General features: G+C 42.7%; 1 protein-coding gene across 4 annotated transcripts in view; it reads left to right on the forward strand.

Moving 5' to 3' along the window:
• The window catches only part of ncoa2 (nuclear receptor coactivator 2), a 65,830-nt gene extending 53,968 nt beyond the window's left edge, over positions 1-11,862 (forward strand). For 2 of the 4 annotated variants that reach the window (XM_004081254.5, XM_078938532.1), the window contains 11 exons: positions 841-1,039; positions 1,123-1,323; positions 1,738-1,935; positions 2,287-2,416; positions 3,057-3,210; positions 3,294-3,587; positions 3,858-3,935; positions 6,044-6,467; positions 7,567-7,744; positions 7,881-8,088; positions 9,026-11,862. In XM_004081254.5, coding sequence (XP_004081302.2) covers positions 841-1,039; positions 1,123-1,323; positions 1,738-1,935; positions 2,287-2,416; positions 3,057-3,210; positions 3,294-3,587; positions 3,858-3,935; positions 6,044-6,467; positions 7,567-7,744; positions 7,881-8,088; positions 9,026-9,037 — 2,076 coding nt within the window. In that variant the 3' untranslated portion in view covers positions 9,038-11,862. The remainder of the gene's footprint in view (positions 1-840; positions 1,040-1,122; positions 1,324-1,737; positions 1,936-2,286; positions 2,417-3,056; positions 3,211-3,293; positions 3,588-3,857; positions 3,936-6,043; positions 6,468-7,566; positions 7,745-7,880; positions 8,089-9,025) is intronic. The other 2 variants (XM_011488889.4, XM_078938533.1) reach the window with 1 other exon arrangement.
• The last annotated feature ends 875 nt before the right edge of the window (positions 11,863-12,737 follow it).

The raw sequence follows: 12,737 nt of genomic DNA on the forward strand, positions 1-12,737 counted from the left end.
AAATAAACAGGCAACAACAACTAATTGAGGGAGTTAATTAGTAAAAAATAAAAAACTAGAAATTAAAAGTGGGAGGGAGTGAGTATTGGAAAGGAGGAGAGAGCCGAAGCATTACATCACTGCTGACCTCATTAGGGTTTGACTCTCCCACCACCTCCTCCTCCCCGCCCCTCCTTCTGTGTCTCTAGCTCCATTGCTCGTCTGCTCCTCATATTCTTACACTTGAATATCCAGTGCCATAAAAACAGAAATAAATCTAGCATTTTATTTAAGAGGAGGTAAAGGTCAGATCAATCAGTGTTTTTAATGCATTTTCTGAATATGAATGTTTCATCAGATGTTTAGTAGCTTTTGTGGTTTTTATTTTAGCTCTATGGTATTTTTTTAAACAAATAAATGCAACTAAAGTGTTGCATTGAAGAATGTTTCTGTTCAGGAGGTCACACCTGTCAGTCATTTTAGACAGGCTGTCCTCTAGTGGAGAGTTTCAGGTAATGCAACACATTTATCTGCACTCCCACAGGTTTCCTAAAGGAATTTCAAAGATATTCAAAATGATGTGGTCATTTAAAGTAGTCAATTTTCATGCCTCATTGTCTGTCAAATTAAAATATTTTCAGAGAAACAGCTGTTGATGTAAAAACAGTTTTGTTTAAAGTTTCATGTCACTTCAAAGTTAAATGGGTCTTGAGCAAATAAAATCAGGTAGCAGCAGATAATGTATGCAAATGGATTTTGTGGGTTTTGCTAGCTACTATACAAGAGAATTTCTGAACAAAAGCCTAAATGGCTAATCATCATCTTCTTCCTTTATGCATTTCTCTTTTTTCTGTCCTCCAGCCTTCAGAGCTTGATGACATCCTGAACGCTCTCCAGAACACTCAGCCGCAGCTCTTTGTCGAGTCGCGTCCCGTTTCCCTGCCCAGCCCCATGGACAAGCAGAACATCATCAACGACATCCTGCAGATGTCCGACAACAATCCCTCCATGGCACCGCAGCAGCAACACAGATGCCTCGGACCTGGCATGGGCCCCTCTAGTGAGTCCTCCTTTTATAACAAGGAAGGTGGACTCAAGGTAGATCAGAAACCTTCAAACCAAACCTTTGATTTTTGTCCTTAGACTTCCGACCAGGCCAGCCAGGCAGGGGACTTCCTGTCAGGAGCGTCTCTGTAGAACTGAATGTGTCTCCTCAGCAGCCTTCATTACAGTATCCCATAAGGACAACAAGCCCATACACCCTTATGCAGCAGCAGCAGCAGCAGCAAGGCATGATGGGAGGTCAAGGCATGATGGCTAACCAAGCTGGTATGGTCAGTGGAGGTAACTATTTTATTTAGGGTTTTTTTTTGTTAGTTTTTTGTTGTTGGCGCTCAGCAGTTGAAATGGAGTTTTGAGGCTTACAGTGAAGAGTGCTTTGATTTAGGACAAAATACCATGTAGGTGCTTCCAGTTTCTAAAGGAAAGCCATCTTTCCTTCTGTTTCTCACCCGTGATATCACATCGTGACACAATGACTCACTTCCTGTGACAGGAAGCAGTCACCCACACAGGCGCAAACTGTCTCTCACTGTCTCTCCCACATATCAGTAGTCCTCAAGCATCCTCCCGCACTGCATAGATGGCTGTGCCCCCTCTGTTGCAGCATCATTGGCGGGGGCTCAGAGCATCGACTGAAGTCTGCCCCGGCGCATTCCTCACAGATCGTTCTCCTCTCCTGTCTGCTCGCTCTCGTAGGAATGATGGGTGTGAGCGGTCCACAGCCGGGCATGCAGCAGCAGGAGAGCTGGGGGGGCTCAGCCTCCGCGCCTCCGCTGGGAGCGCCCGGACAGCAGAGCGCCATGCAGGGCAGGATGGGTCCCGGCAGTGCTCCCATGAGGCCGAGCAGTCAACCGGGGCCTCGACCGATAATGCAGTCTGCAATGATGGCTGGGGGTGAGTGGGCCGTGAAACCCCGTTTGCACAACAGAAAATAGAATGCAAAGCATTATAAACATGAAACAAATGTTCTGATGTCTGCACCATACCTGTAAAAACGTTTGAGTTTCTATTCTGCGTCATTTATAAATCAAAATGTCAGTCGTTTATAACAAACGTTTTATCTTGAGAAGGAAAGTTGAGGCCTGAGCTTTTGTGCACTGAATGTCCCATTTCTTTCTGTAAAGGACGCCACCTTGTGGTTAAGATACTGCATTTGTCGATCGGACTAATCTGCTTGACAAATGACTGAATTGCTATAAAACTGTATACATTTTGTGCCCTATTTCAATTTTTCTGACTTTTTAGCTCAACCTGATCTGGACATTGGTATGGTTGGTCCCCATTTCTCACAACAACAAGCTCCACCCAACCAGACCGCCCCTTGGCCAGAAAGCATGATACCCATCGACCAGACATCGTTCATAAACCAGAACAGGTATGTTTAAAAAAAAGTGTGTTTGTTCTGTCAGTTTCCAGAAATCACTGAAAGATTAATGTAGTTTTCTTGTTGCTAATACATTTTTATTTAGATTTACTTGTTACCCATAGAGTTTCCCAAAGTTAGAATTGTACATATCGACTCTTTGTTGTGGACTTTATTGAAAGCTTAAGCGCTTATGTTGAAATGAGCCGTAAAGCAGTTATTTCGTGATTATATTTGAATAACATAACTCAACTATAAAGATATCCAAACTAAATTTCCTATCATCAATGCTTCTCAATTTTCCATTTTCATCTCAAATCATCACATTTCCCAAATAATTCAAATCTTTAATTATTTTTTTTTTCTATAATTCTGTTCATAAAAATTCAATCATCATTGAGTTTATATCAGTAGTTATGTAAAATCTGTTTTAACAACCCAAATTTAGTTTTATTATAAAATCAACTCGGTCATTTAAAAATATTAGTGTAATAAATCAGTGTTTGTTTTGTTTTTAAGAGCGAAGGAGGTCAGAGAAATAGTGTGGAAAAGTCATTTTAATGTTCTAGAAACAAACACCAAAGTCCTCCTGGTTCCACTCAACAGTTATGTTTTGACCCTAACTGTAAACCCCCCCCGTGTTTGTGTCCAGGCCTGCACCCCAGGAGGACTTGCTGCCGACTGCAGGTGACGGCAGCACAGTGGATGAGGGGGCGTTGATGTCGCAGCTCTACACTGCGCTGAAGGACTTTGATGGTCTGGAGGAGATCGACCGCGCTCTCGGGATCCCCGCTTTGGTAGAACAGGTGAGTTCTATCAATGTTCATCAGAAAATTCGGACTGAATTTAACTGCCTGTTTCATTTTAAATGATCTCATTTTTGTTTCAGAGCCAGTCCCTGGAGCCGGACCACTTCCAGCAGGACCCGTCTCTGATGATGGACCAGAAGCCTCCGATGTACGCTCACATCGGCCCGCCTTCAGCTCACATGGCTCAGAGGGGCTACGCCGGTACGCCCATGCAAGAGCCCGGCTTTCACCCCATGCCTGGCCAGATGGGTCCTCGGCCTGGTTACCCAATAATGAGAATGCAGCCCCGACCTGGAATCAGGGCCCCCGGGCTCGTTCCCAACCAGCCCAACACACTACGACTGCAGCTGCAGCACCGGCTCCAGTCCCAGCAGGTGAACCTGCACTACCGCTCATAGATATTTGATGCTGTAACTCTGTCAGCTGAATATTTGTTGATTGTCTACGTTTTGTGGCAGATTTTGCGCTAAAATAAAATGTAATCAAACCCCATTTGGGTTTTATTCTGGTTTTTTTTATTTTTCTTTTACCTAAACTCTGTAGCTAAAAGTTCAGCCCTTTAGGTTTCATCATTTATTTACTTAAAGGCAAACTAGATAAACCCGTGCATGCAAAACTCAAACGTTTGACTTCTGTCCCGGCAGAACCGGCAGCCGATGATGACTCAGATGAGTAGCGTGTCAAACGTGAACCTACCTCCTAGAGCCAACGCTCCAAACCAGGTACCTCAGATTCATGATGTTCGAGTGTTCAGTGGCTTATGACCTTCAGCTCCTGCACATGTGGATTTTGAAGCAAAACTAGTTATAAAAATCTTTTATAGTGATTGTAATGTGGTAACTGTGTTTACATTCTTTCATCTGCCCTAAGTCTTCAACCGTTTACACACTTACCTTCATTCCAGTGGATTCTGAAGCGGAGAAAAGCAGCCTTGCACTAATATGCAATACTTTCAAATGCTCCCACAATCCACGTAAATCAGTAAAAAAAAAAAAAAAAAACAGCAGCCAGAAAGGAGGAGCTTCTTCTGCGAGGCGGGGGGGGGGTATATATATATATATATATATATATAAATAAATAGATAAGTACACGCGCTGCAGAAGCCCACCCCCACCCCTGTCACTTCTGCTAGTTCCCTCCGTGCTGCCTTCAGTTTAAGCAGATGAAGCAGTGGAATGTGAGGATTTTTAACAGGATCCAGAAAGAACCGGAGGATTAACCGGTTGGACTCACAGCAGCAACAGAAAGTTGAATAAAAAGTGTTGATTTGGAGAAATCAGAGTCGTTGCTCACTGATGCTACGATGCTATCATGCTATGCTAATGAGCTATTCTGTGCGTCTCCTACATATAATCAGTCAATGGCAAGAATCCAAACCGTGATGTTTTTAGGCGGTTTTGTTATGATTTCATTTTTTCATTCATTCATTCATTTTCTATTCCGTTTTATCCCTTTCGGGGTCACGGGGCTGCCGGAGCCTATCCCGGCCACTTATGGGCAAAGGCAGGGGGACACCCTGGGCAGGTCGCCAGTCTGTCACAGGGTAGAATGTCCACAATCACACACCCATTCACTCTCACACTCACACCTATGGACAATTTAGAGTTGCCAATTAACCTATGAAGCATGTTTTTGGACGGTGGGAGGAAGCCGGAGACCCCAGAGAGAACCCACGCATGCACGGGGAGAACATGCAAACTCCACACAGAAAGGTCCCCCATTGATGTTGTGGTTCAGGTCCCCCAGCCGGGACTTGAACCAGGGGCCTTCTTGCTGTGAGGCAAGAGCGCTAACCACTGCGCCACCGTGTTATGAGTTTATGTAAAAATGAATCAACTGGAGGCAGAATTTGGAGCAGAGCGTTTTTCAGCAGGAAAACAGAAACAACTGAAACTGAGCGAAAACAAAACATTTTATAGACGGTGTGCAAAGATTGAATAGAGGCGTTCCTAAAAAAGGCGTTCCTTAGAAAAAAAACTGTTTTTATCTGATGTGTTCATGATGTTGGGATTTCCTCTCTGTTTGCATTTAACGCATTATCATTTTTTTAAATAGTACCTAAAGGGCCGACACATAATGGAATAACTTTGTTGAAAGATCTTTTTTTTATCTACCGACTAACTTTTGCTGGTGAGTCAAATAGGAGATTTTGGTCACTGTGGTTGTCACTTCAAACTTAGAGCATCAAACCACTTCCAGCAAAATCTGTTTCAAGGTTTTTACTACCAAAAAAACAAAACAAACAAAAAATGCTCAGCCGAGTGCGTTCTAGTATTTCTTTTTATGAGACGCTCAAGCTAGCGGTAGCTCCCAAAACATCAGCTGCAGTGATCCGCAAAGATTTTAACAGCTAGTCTTTAGTTGGACGTTGTGTTAGAGCCAATCTCCAAAAGAGATGTTAAAATAAAATAGTTTTTGTTAAATATATTCCATCATTTGTAATTATGTCAAGGAAAGTAAAAGCAGAAAGAAAAAATTGATTAAAATCGAATTTAGAATGAAAAAATCTGAGATTTTAATTTTTGCCCCAATCGCCCAGCTCCAACCGTTTGACACTTAATGACACTTAAACTTTGTGCAATGGAGATCAAGGCAATCGAATCCCACGCGCAGAGCAAGAAACAGCAGACTCCGGGTGTTTGTTTCATTTTCTTTGTACATTCGGTCATAACTTTGATTTCAAGTGTTCTTTAAAAGGTCTTAACTTGTGTAAATCAGTAGAGACTGTGTAAAGGGTCAAACGGCTCTGAAAGGAGTCAATAAACAATACTCTCGTCACAGAAACTCACCCCTTAGTTTCTAAATGTTTACCTCTTTCTTTTGCTTTCAGGGAACCATCAATGCTCAGATGGTGGCACAACGCCAGCGGGAGATGCTTAGCAACCACCTGCGGCAGAAGCAGCAGCAGCAGGTGCAGCAGGCCCAGCAGCAGCGGAGCATGGCCCTGAGGGCCCAGGGCCTCAGCATGGCCCCCAACATGACCGCCAGGAATCCTCAGGCAGGGCCGCAGCAGTTCCCCTACCCGCCCAACTACGGTACCAGTACAGGCCTGGCCTCGTCACCTCCCCCCACCAGCCCCTTCTCCTCCCCTCTGTCCCCCAGCTTGCCCTCTCTCCCTCCCGGCTCTCAGCTCCACATGCATGGCACCTCCTCCTCCTCCACCTCCTCCTCCTCACAGATGATGATGGGCGGACAGTACGGGGCCGTACTCAGCCCCCAAATGCAGCACAGTGCCTTTCAGTTTTCCAACTCAGGTACAGCCCCCCACTCCCCCGACCCAACGCCATGCTGTGTGTGTGTGATGTGGCTCCCGCCGCGCTTTAGCAAACACTCCTCACATGTAGGGATGATCGGCAGACTTGTTTTAATCCTAATGCTACGTACACACCAGGTATGTAATGCCCCTTCAAGAGCGGACACCGTGTGCTGAACGTGGGTTCCTGAGGAAAATATTAGCATCCGGCGTTCACACTGGACTGTCACTACCTGATACTAGCGCATGTACTCTAAAAGTTGGAAGAGGCTTGGTGCAAAATGTTGAAACTGAACAAATCTTTCACAGTTCTATTGCAATAAATGACAGACTTTGTGTCGTGGAGTTCTGGTCAAGCACAAACCACCATTATTATTTTCTTCTCTTTTATCAATTTTCAAACAGTTGGCACTTCCATGTTTTGAAAAGGACGCTACCTATATGTCACTCCCAAATCCAAGTCCCTGATTGGTCAAAGTTTGACCTGGTTTAACTCGCAACCTTTTGTTCTATGGCCACACGTTTTGTATGTAGAACCCGAACATGAACTTAAAAACTTGCCTAGCGGTGGGTGAAATGTGAGTTTTGAACACGGATGTCCAAAAACTGCTTGTTTACATAGACTTTTTATTGGAAGCGGTTGCTTGAACACGAGTGTTCTTGTTAAGCCCGGTGTGAACGTAGCATGAGCTTTTCTCTGTGATCTTACATACTTTCTCCACTAGAGGGCAACATGAGCTCAATCATTCCACCAACTGCCCCCAAAAAATGGCCGTACCCACCATCCTAGTCAAGAGTATCTGTGTGTCATCTAGACTCTAACCCAATTTATTGTTTGGAATGTTTGATTTATCTCTGCTTTTATTTGTCTGGCATTTTCCAGAAAAGACTCCTCTTCATCATCTGTCTTCTTAGTTCATTACTAACAAGCATGTTTAGAGGATGGACTGCCTGACAGACAGACAAAAATGATTTATTATTCACATTATTTTCCCTCTTTGTCCTTGACATTCAAATGTCTGAGTTCATTTCTGACTTGATGTTTTTAGTTTAGCTTTGCAGGCCAGTTTTTCTTACCCGCTTTAATCTTTCCATCACAGGTATGAGCCAACAGGCAGATGGGAGTTTTGGAGGTCCTGGAACCCCGCAGAGCCCCCTGATTTCTCCTCGCATGGCCCACACGCAGTCCCCGATGATGCAGCAAACCCAGCAAAACACCGCTTTCCAGGGCTCCCCGGACATGAACGGCTGGCCACAGGGCAACATGGGAGCCAACAGGTAAAGATGACGACAAAGAGAGTCGACAAACACTAGACAAATTCAAACTTTCTTCGTTCAGACGTTTCTATTTTAAAGACAAATCTTGTGATCCATCGGAATGTTAAGCGTTCCTTTTCGTTTCTACTCCTTCCAGCATGTTCTCACAGCAGCAGGCATCGCCGCAGTTCAGCCAGCAGAACAACATCTACAATGGCAATGGCATGAGCCTCAACAGTGTCCCCATGACGACCAACATGGCAACCAGCAGTATGAGCAGCATGGGCCAGATCGCTGGTCAAATGAGCTCCTCATCCATGCGGTCAGGGCCGTCGCCCGGCCTGCCTCCCATTGGGCAGGAGCAGGTGATTTCTCACACTTGGTTCATGGAAGCAGGAGTTGGATGATCTTTTAGGTTACAAAGCTGATCCTGAGAAAAAGCTACACAACAGTCTGTTACATCATGGCATAATATGCACACAGATTATTGCTAGCATTAGCATATGGGGGCTTCTGTGAGTGGGCTGGATTGTTGGATTCCATTTTATTGGATTAGAGGCTGAAACGCAGTTGAAGTCCCACTGTCTGATCCTCTTTGGATCAATTTGGAAAAATGTTCCCAGTGGTCTTTTAATTTTGGTTATGCCGTCTTAAGGCCCGCAATGTAACATAACCGGTGCACCAGAAATGGCGACTAATATTGGAGCTGTCCATCCGTACAGTTTTCAGCCAGATGCCAGCTCAGACGAGGAACACAAAGACATACGTGGAGTGGATGCATCAGCAGAGCAGGGAGCTTTGGCTTGCCGTAGGAGCGTCTACATCACAACTAGAAGCTTTTTCAAACTCAGAAATGTATTTTTGAGCTTAATTTTCTTTATATATGTCGTCCATCATGAGAAAAATGCCAGAAGAAAACCATCAAAAACACGATTTTCCTCTGAGTGGGCCCTAAAGCATTCAGTAAACTCGATTAACAAAAACTTTATGGCAACAAATTATGATACTTCTTTTATTTTGACACTTTCCTCGTTGGATAAATCCTTTTGACAGTTAATGTGTTTTGGCTGAGTTTGGAATCTCGTTTTCTCTTCTCTTAATCCCCGTCTCACTGGAATCATTAGCTCCTAGAATGTTTTATTGTGGATTTTAAAGCCTTTAAGCCTGTAAAGACCATGAATATCTAAGCAGCGCCTCCTCCTGATTTACACACTGCTGTAGTGTCTCATGGTGTGGGGTTGAAGCTCTGATGGTTCACTCGTGTTCTTCATCTCTCTGACCCGCGTTTTTTCTTCTCTGCAGAAATACTGTTGACCCTCGTGAAGCCTCCTAACCTGAACCTCAGTGATCCGCTGGTACACGGGGCGTGTCGGCCCTTTAAGAATCAAGACACTCAAAAAGCGGCTGCCCCTTGGACCAGCCAGGCTGCGCCCTGACCTCTTGCACCCCCTCATCCCGGCCCAGGTTGTAGCCTGTCCGGCTGGGCCTCAGACAGACACAGGAGTGTGCAGAAGGCCAAAGGATCTTCGTCCTACACCCTCCTGGAGGAGACCCGTCTGCCTGAAAGCTGCATTCACCACAGTGTGACTTATGCCGGCCCCCTGGTGGTTCACTGACTTTGGAGGGGGCGGCGGCGGTGGGTGTGGAATCGTATTCTGATGAATGTATCCCTTTCAATAGACAGCAGACATTACCGATCTCATCTCAAGAATGCCGTACACCGATCCTCCTCCTTCACGCATTCATTCACCATCGCGTCAGCCGGCCCACAGCGGCAGCAGAGACTCCTCATTCGGACATTTTTGGAAGGAGTTCCAACTCGTTACCGGTTTTGCCTTTTTGGTTTTGCTGTTCTTTATCTTACAGTTGTTCTTTTACTTGTTTATTTTTTTTTCCTGTTGTGAAACGTCAGACGTGAAGTGAAGGTTTGCTGGGAAAAACTGATCCTGACAAACACTGCAGAACGGTCTGAGTGAAATTCTATGGTTAGAATAATTTAGTTAAGAGGTTTATATAGTTTATTAAATTAAGTTTTATTTTCTGTATAGATTAATTTTAACTATTGTAGATGATTCTTTATTCTAGTAGCCAGAAGAGTATTTCTCAAAGTGTGAAAGAGGCACTTTTCTCATGTTGAAAATAACTGTTATATTCTAAGATTCTTCTATTAACCTGAATGACAGATGAAACTCTGGTTGCGAAATTTCAGAAGATGTCGATATCAAATGTGGTTTCATGAATTGCAGAGATTGTACATACCGATAAGTAAAACCATTTTCTTCTTATTTATTTGACTTCTTAGGGGTTTCCGTTCTCCTAGCCTGGTCACAGCTGCCTCTGGAAGTGGGCGGCGGCGTTCTTGTCCGTTTTCAGGAACGTTCTGGTACGAGGGTGGGGCGGGGTGTGCTGTGTATACAGTGTACATATTATCGCTTGCTTCTCTGCCTTTAGTATAGCACACACACAAAAAAAGAAAGAGTCGACACAGCCATATGGTAACTCAAAAAAAAAAAGTTTAAAAAGCGAGCTATGTTTTCTGAAGTGAGAAGCGCTTCATACAAGCTGCTAGGTGCAAACTGTTCTGGTGTTATGTAAACGAGCAATAACAACTTCAGAATTTTTTTTTTTGTTTTTCTAATTTTTTGTACAGTGTTCTGACTAAAAAGAGGACACGTTTGTTCTGCTTTTGGATGCAGTATTAAAACACAGTTTTCTATGGCAGTTTGTACCAAGGAAATCCACATGCAGCGTTCCTAATAGATTATGCAGATCTGGGGGGGGGGAGGTAGTTCATCCCTTCCCCCTCCCCTTTTGTTCCAGCCATCTTTCTATTGGAGAGGTCACAGAGTTGGGACTGCACACTTCACAGGACCTGCTCTTACAGCCATGTTTTCTGACCTCAGGCGTATCCTAATCGGTGATGGCGAGCCGCTCTTGTGGTTCAACCGCCACAAGATCCAAAGCGAGTCGATCTCCCTAACCTCAGAGGCAGGAAAAACAAACAAAAAAACTTTTTATATACACTATTTTAACCCAGGAAGAACTTTGAGCAAGCCAAATAATTCTCACCTTTCAATTGGATTTTTTACTTTTCCTCAGCTCTTGGTTAGCAAGCCCATCCAAATCCATGAAAGTCACGATCCGGTTACAAGTAGAGAAACAATCTGAATGTACGGTCGTTAAAGTTATACCGATGTGGTACTTTCCTCAGTGATCTTCATCTATGCCAGAGGAAATTTGAAGTCTTCATCATCAATTTCCTGCAAGTGTTTTGTTGAGGCTCTGCAAGACACGTTTTTAAAATTCTACTTTTCTTTATTCCAACCGTCGCTGTTTTGATTGTAAGAAACAGTCGTGCAGAATAAAACCTTTCTAGCTCAAAATGATTTTTAAAGAAGGGATTCTCAGCCCATTGCAAAATTTCCAAAGATTTTCAGTGTTTAATATGACTAAAAGCCATGTGGTAGCATCCTTTTATTTTTATTTATAATGGCAAAAGATGCAAAAATATATCTTTTTGTCCTTATTACATAAAAAGGAAATCTAGACTTTTGGACCCAGTAAACAAAAGTATTGTTTATTTTCCTCCTTAATTTATGTCTTTAGAGTTCTTTAAGCGCCCTTTTGTAATGTCTGCCAGTTTTTTTAGAGCTATGATGCAACTTTAAATGCTAAAAAACCAGAGCATAATGCCTTAGATTTCATCCGCTTCTGTTCCTGTACATTACACTGCTGTCTGTGAATCCTGTATTATATTGAATGGATGCAACATTCTTTTACTCTTTTCTCAGCTGCTAGAAACTGAGTCGCAGCTTCGGGTGACCCCTCCCCCCCATGTACCCCCCCCCCCCCCCTCACTGATGATGTATGGAAACCATATGTAGGGAAGCTGAAGCAATATGTAATATATTGTAGGGACTTTGTGCCGTTTTCACCTTCTCTTTCTTTTTGGGCTTCGTTCACAGGAGTGGCAGTGCGTTCTCTCATGGGTCTTTGTGGATGTGTGTGCGTGCATGTGTGACTGTTTTATGCAAAATTAGACATTTGTGAGAATTTAAAAACCCCAGTTATGCAAGTTGTGACCTAATATGGCTTTGCTGATGCTTTTTGCCTTGTAAATAAAGAATTCTGTTATTGCATTATTGTAGCCCTTCATCCTAAATGTAAGATGTTTGCAGCTTTTATTGCTTTTTTTTTAAGTTTTGCAGATTATGAAACTGTTTCTGGATTTTGATTGATTTTGCTCACCAGCACACAAAAAAGCAACCATTAAATGTAAAATCCATAGTGTAAAATATAGAATATTGCAATGAATATGTTCTTCCTTTGGTAACCAAAACAGTTTTCTAACATTTTTTTTTTGAAAACTCAAGCTTCATTTAAATCTGTAAAGAAAGGAAGAAATTGCATCTCAGATTTAAAAAAAAAAGTAAAAATGAATCTAAGCCCTTAAGAAATGACAGAAATGATCATTTAAAAGAACCGTTTCTAACTTTTTTTCACTAATTAAAATTTTCGATTGAAATGTTTAATCAGTGAAAAAAAACTAGCAACACTTTAAATTTACTAGTAAATATTAATTTCACAACCTGGAAAACCTCAATCGTGTTTTTACCAATGTTGAATTTTATTTTGTCATTCTTGGCGCCCGTATGCCACTAGAGGGCAGCAGCGACACACTATTGTCAAAAATAATGTATATTTGTATTTTATTCTTTTTTTTTTCTCTTCAAAACTCACACATTTGCCACTGTGCTAGTCTGCAACATTAAAGAATCCCAACTCTTAACTAGAAAGTACATGTTTGAATAATTTATTACAATTGCTAAGTGAAATTCTAAGATACCTGAAGAAAATGTAGACGTAAACAAAGGAAGAGCTTAGCTTCTAAGGTTAAAAGAGCTTTCATAAATGCTAGAACCATTAAATTAAATAGCTATGTCGGAGTAAGAACATTTATAATCCTGATGACTCAAACTGCTCAAACTACCACATTAAATTGGCTAGATAGAGA

This window comes from Oryzias latipes, chromosome 20 (genome assembly GCF_053564925.1).
Source record: "Oryzias latipes strain Hd-rR chromosome 20, Olatipes_Hd-rR_3.1".
Classification (NCBI taxonomy): domain Eukaryota; kingdom Metazoa; phylum Chordata; class Actinopteri; order Beloniformes; family Adrianichthyidae; genus Oryzias; species Oryzias latipes.